The 6,097-nt window shown below is 43.2% G+C and overlaps 1 protein-coding gene across 1 annotated transcript; it reads right to left on the reverse strand.

Annotated features, from left to right (window-relative positions):
- Positions 1–676: 676 nt before the first annotated feature.
- On the reverse strand, positions 677–5,844 carry dusp5 (dual specificity phosphatase 5). The gene is made up of 4 exons (XM_004539143.5): positions 5,371–5,844; positions 4,281–4,420; positions 3,470–3,689; positions 677–1,470 (listed from the first exon to the last, which is right to left on the reverse strand). The coding sequence occupies exons 1-4, from the start codon at positions 5,732–5,734 to the stop codon at positions 1,064–1,066; spliced, it is 1,131 nt and encodes a 376-aa protein (XP_004539200.1). The 5' UTR covers positions 5,735–5,844; the 3' UTR covers positions 677–1,063.
- Between the last annotated feature and the right edge of the window lie 253 nt (positions 5,845–6,097).

Consider the following 6,097-nt stretch of genomic DNA (forward strand, 5'->3'; position numbering starts at 1 on the left):
TGTGTATCTACGGTTGGGTTACGTTTGTGACATAACATTAGGTCTTTTATTATTGCTGTTTATTCGCCTTTCTTTTTGTTTAGTTGGTACAGTCTAGCAGTCTGCGCTCTGGGCGCCAAAATTGTTTTGATGAGCAGCATTGGGAAATATAAGACTAAAAGCGGTAAAAAAAAAAAAAAAAAAAAAAAAATCATCATAATGACTGTGGTAATAATGATCAACATTGTTGTATTAATGATTATCAAAATTATTTATAGTGTCTTTAAATAACAGTGCAGACAGTTTTCTACCAGGAATTTTGACTGTAATTATTTTCTAGTAGTTGATGTCTCAAAATTCTGATTAAAATTGGTTTAAGTTTTCTATGAAAGCGACAAGTTTCACTTTCATAGATTATGCATAAAAAATACGGTTGTGTGGAAGGCGACTATAGGTACGAAATACATGCAAGGCTTCTGATCTAAATATACCTCTAGTCACAAGGGCCAGCTCTAAGCCACTGTAGGTGTCACTATTGCCTCTACTGCTGCATTTATGCCTGTCTAGACAGGATTTATTATCTAAACCCATAAATATTGGTCATTCCTTTGTCTTGTTTTTATGAACATGTTTATGTTGGCTTGAATGAAAAAGGGCATTTGCCACATGCACAATAAAAGATTACACGGCAACAATGTTTTTTGCAGTGAAAACATTTATTAAACACATATTTGTATCCACATTATTGAAAAAACGGACCATCATTTTCAAATAAATTAGGTTTAAATGCCTGACCATGTTTGTGAGTAGGCAAATGAATCACAATATCAACCTAAGGCATGTATATTGCAGTTTATCACTGTGCTGTGTTGTTTCATCGCTGCAGTTCAGAAGACAGGAAAAAAGCATCAGTGTCTGTAGCCCATGGATTTCATAGGCTTCAAGTCCTATTATGAATACAGTTGTCTTTGACTCTTCTTTGTGTCTGTGGCTGATCTCCAGTCTATCTGCTCTGCCGGAGGCACACAGAGAGAGCGTTGATTTTTATATTTTCAAGTAAGACTACAAGCAGTCACAGTTTATTTTAAGGCAGTGCAGTTATTGGGCTCAGTTTGAACTGGTGGTGGACTGGGGACTGCAGGCAAGAGGTAGGGAGGGTGAACACAGACGGCTCAAAGTTTTTGGTGTTGAAGGTAGTGGCAAAGTCATTGGCAAAAAAGGAAGCGGACTCCGAGACACAGGGCGTGGCCGGTTCAGGTGTGGCAGCATGAACCGGTGCATTGGACAGCACCTCGGACTCAAACTGAAGCAGCTGACCCATGAAACTGAAGTTTGGTGAGATGACTGCCCGGCGCTGCTTGATGATGTCGAAGGCTGCATCAAGCCGCAGCTGCTGGGTCCTCATGATGTAGGCCATGCAGATGGTAGGTGAGCGAGAGATGCCTGCTTCGCAGTGTACCAGGACCTTCCCCCCTGATTGCTTCACATGATCTGGAAGAAAAAGGGAGGAATCTGGTGAGACAGTGACATATTTCTCTTTCTTTAATCATCAGCATAAGAAAACCACACATCAAACTGATTTCAAATCAGGAGTTTGGAACAGGAAAGAAATTTAACTGGGCTATTATTGTCTAGTCGATCACTCTCACTATATTATAGGAACACTTTTCCCCAAATATTTTATCTCTCTTTCTTTCTCATGAACATCTAGTTTGCCACATTTATTTTGTAGAAAGAAATGAGCACACGTCATTTGCTACTGTAAGTGGCACACACAGAGGCACGTGGGAGGCTTGACTTAGTCACAGAGTGCAGCTGTACATGTGATTTGTTTTCTGCTGCACCACTGTGGGGGTGCTGGGTGCTGCTGTGGTGTTCGCTGTGGCAGAGAGAAGTGTATTCTAATTTGGAGCCGCCTCGCTCCTACATACTCGTCAGTATGTTTTAAGGCCTACACACGAGTTCACTTTCACACATCTGTCTAAATGTCCTTCGCAACACGTTTCAAGAATTCTTAGAAGCAAACACCCACATGTCTTCTTTTCTGTCTCGCATCTAAGTCTGATCTACATATTGACACTTAGTTCCACGAGCCGGTAACGACACCTACACATCACCTCGTCCACTAAGCAGAAACATTAAGGGCCACTTCTGTGCGTTTATGAAGGAGAATGACTGATTTCTGACTGCTCTGATTCCCGATAAAACCACATGAATGAATAATGAACCTTCATCTGGAGAGGAGGGTGCTATGAGAGCGGGGCAGCAGCAGCAGTGGGTGTTTTAATTACCGTCCTTTGGCTGGAGATGTCATGGCATGCTTCAACCGCTGTTTTCATCCACGAGGTCAATAATATTTATTTTCTCCTCTCCGGTTTACATCACCCGCTTGGTCGGAAGGGTTTCCGATTTATTGATTGATTTTATGAGACCAGCAGCCCGTGTCTAATCAGTTAGCGTGCCTGATGAAATGTTGAGGCCCTCTTTGAATGTAGGCTAAAACTGCCTTATGTAATGGACAAGATATTTAAACACACCCTAAATGTAGGCTGCATCCCCAAACAGTGCACAATACTATCCAGCTAATACAGGTCAGCCAAGCTGCTTGTGGGTAAGCTTTGTCCTTGGTTATGCCTGGATATAAATAGCCGCCAGCACATTTTGTACATCTTTTGCTGTTGCTGCTATTATCCGACACCTCTCTCCCTCCCACGCACTCTCTTTTCCTCTGTAACACATTTGCTGCCCTGCTGGCCACAGGTCCACCAATGAGTCCCTCTTGCTAACAAAAAAAACTGATGTCCTCCCTCATTGTGTAGCTGTCATTAATCCTCCACCCAACCATCATAAACAATGCTGTTGTGCATGCATGCACGTATGTGTGTGTGCCAGCCAGCCCCCAGCCTCCTACACCCGGTCATTACTAAACACGTACAGCTCACCCAGTTGTCACACTGACTGGCCACACCCGGCACCATGTGATTTGGCCAGCATGGGATTGTCTTTTTCAAGGAAAGAAGGGGGGGAGGTCGGAAGGGAACGGGGGAAGTGAGCAAATCCTGAATGAAAGCAGACAGGCAGTATATGTTGGTGGGGGATTGAAGGCTGGCGATTAACTTAAACTGATTACAGCCGGGTTTCTTATAGCCCTCTATTTGTGAATGGCAGCAGGTGAGCAGCACCGATAAAGGGAGGCTATTTGAAGACAAAGATGCATTTCAAAAATAAATGCATCCATGTATAGATATCTCGCTCACTCAGCGTGGGTATTTTTGAGACTCCTTGGGGTGAAGCTGGATTATAAATACATATAGACCGAGGCTGATCTTGTGGCCGGAAAAGCAGCCATCTAATGTTGGTCTATTTATTCCCTTTCCTAGCTGGTTTGAGCATTAGTGAGTCAGCCGTATTCTAAGATAGCAAAACATCTCAAGGCAAACCCTGTGAAGCAGAAATCAACAGTTAAATGCATTTACTCTCCTCAACTCACCTATAAAGTCTATTGCCTCCTGGAAGTGGGAGCTGATGTCGGCCATGTGGCTGTCCTCCACAGGGATCCACTTGTAGTCATAGTGGCCCTTGGCCGGCTGCAGGTCCCTGCGTGACACGTTGAGCAAGGCTGTGATGTGAAGGTCGCTGAGATAATCCTGTCTGGAGGCATGGTAGGCACTACCGAGGTAGAGGAAAGGCAGGATCTCTACTGGTTTACCCTGAGGAAGGAAAAGAGGGAGAAAGCGGAGACATGAGTCAAGCTCACGACACACAGCTTCGATCGCCAGATTTATCCATCTGCTATGACACAACCATTGTCCAAGCAGGAACATCCAAACACCTGCCAGCCGATCATTACAGTCATTTGCAGACAAAATGGACGCAGGATGCTAGAGGAATTCCCCGGTATTGAAAGAGCCCATAATGCATCAACCAGGCACAACAGTGTTCTTTGAAATCTAAACTAGCCACATGTTTTCTATTTGGTCAGTGGAAATAATAGCAGAAAGGTCAGGGATGAAAGGCTGTCTTTTCTATGGGGTGTCCTGATATCAGCTGGGCATCATGCTGTCTTTATAAAAAGACCGGGGAGCAGCGAAGGTCATATAATATCATATGTAAGTTGAGAAAATGTTTTGATGTGCCAAAAATAAAATTCTCTGATGTCAGCATGCGTTGAGCGTGCCTGTGTGTATGTATCTTTTTAGATTAAGTTTAAAAAAAAAAACTGGCAGTGGCTTTGTGCCCCGTGGTCCTGTAGGAGAGATGGTGGGAAGTACTGCATTGTACGCTAAAGGGTGTTTCCATACCTGATCATAATCTGGTTTGTGGTGTGAAAGCTTCTCGCTGTGGTTGCTGACTCTTTTCTCGGTTTCACTTCCGCTCTGGTCAATGGTTTTCACCTCAGTGCAAAGTTCAGGGTATTGAGAGTGGAAATTCTCGAATCCTCCTGAGAGAAGCAGTCAAAAAAACCCCCCAAAAACAAACAAACACACTTTTAATAAATGAGCTTACAATAATTCTGCCTCCTCCGACCAACACCACAAATCTTGTGAAATGGCAGCGTTTATGAAACAGACTTAGCACCGGATTATAACCTCTATAACCTGATTACAGACGCGTAATTAATTACAGGAGCCCGCAGCGAAGGACCGGTAATCGATTTAGGCCAACATTCTGAGGACGCACAAGTGACAGACGGAGATGGATGTGTTTAAACACAAACCCCGGGGGATTTGTTTAGCCTAAAGAGGTAGTGCGGATAGGGAGGGGTGAAATTCTTCGTTTTATCAACGAAAGCAATTGCACCACCAATTTGCTGGCGTTTCTCTCGCACTGACTCATCCGCTCCACTGACGCACGCAGGACATCTACAGTATGTCCAAGAAGTAAAAGAAAATGTCGGCTACTCTTAACACAGGCAAAAGGGGCGAAGAACTGCCCCGAACAGTACCAGTGTTATCAGGGAAAAAATAGACTAAGATTAAATATTAAAGGTTTCTTTCTGCCCTTTCGTCTCCTTTTGAAATAAAATCACAATAACTTCTTAATATTTCATTTAGTCAATTATAAGGATACATTTTAGATTATAACAAACAATATTTACAATTTGTCATAATAATAAAAAAGATTTCATCTTTAAGTCTGTGCCACAACAACATACAAAGCCATAAAAGATATAAAACTGACTCTGAATTTATATCCCCACAAATAAAAATATGGACGAATTCAAAACGCTTATGAAATAAAATAAAATAGATTAAATGATAAAAACAAACAAATATAAAACTGAGTTGCCTTAATGGCTTTTTAAAAGGTCTATTTAGTAAAAAAAAAAAACAACTTTCCGACTTTTCTTTTTGTCTATATTAAAATAATTCATCTCGCCAAATCTCTCACCTTTCAAGAAACAGATGTTGGCCCCGCTCGCAAGATGTGACAGGGTGTTTATTACTATTTGAGCTACGCTGTCCTTTTTCAGTTTTTGCCAGTGGGACGTCCGGTCATCCAGCGCTACTATAGCCGAAATGCTCCCTTCCCGAAGCCTAAACAGAGCTCTCTCATCCGGGATGACAAACTGCAGGGGCACCGGTCCTCCTCGGGATCTCCGGACTACCACTGAGTTAAGATTAACATTGACTGAGCCTTTGATATTAGAGTTCGTGAATGAAAAATAAGGTCGACAGTCCACAATAAGGCAGCTTCCATACTCCTTCCTGATGATTTTCCTCAGACGCCGGCAGTCTATGCTAGAGACCTTCATTTTGATTTGTTGGACTTGTTTTTATTGCCTAAAAAATTCAACTGATTACTCCTGAATACGGGCGAGAGAAGTGCCCGCGCCAGTGCCTACATTTCCTCCAAGGGGATTCCTGCCGATCAGTTTTATGTGAATGGAACCTCCGGAGCAAGACGTCACGAACCATATATGGACACCGGCGCGGCGCGATGGCAAGAAAACACGCCCACAGCTCTGACTCGACTGTGTGACTCCTCCCGCGGCCCTTGTAAACACGACACCCCGATTACAACTGCGGTGAATTTGATTCAGCCATTACTCACAGAGTGTCCTCTGCCTGCACCTACACCTGTCCTTTCATTATTTTCAGGTTCCACTTCGTGTTCA

The sequence above is a fragment of the Maylandia zebra genome, linkage group LG6 (assembly GCF_041146795.1).
Source record: "Maylandia zebra isolate NMK-2024a linkage group LG6, Mzebra_GT3a, whole genome shotgun sequence".
Classification (NCBI taxonomy): domain Eukaryota; kingdom Metazoa; phylum Chordata; class Actinopteri; order Cichliformes; family Cichlidae; genus Maylandia; species Maylandia zebra.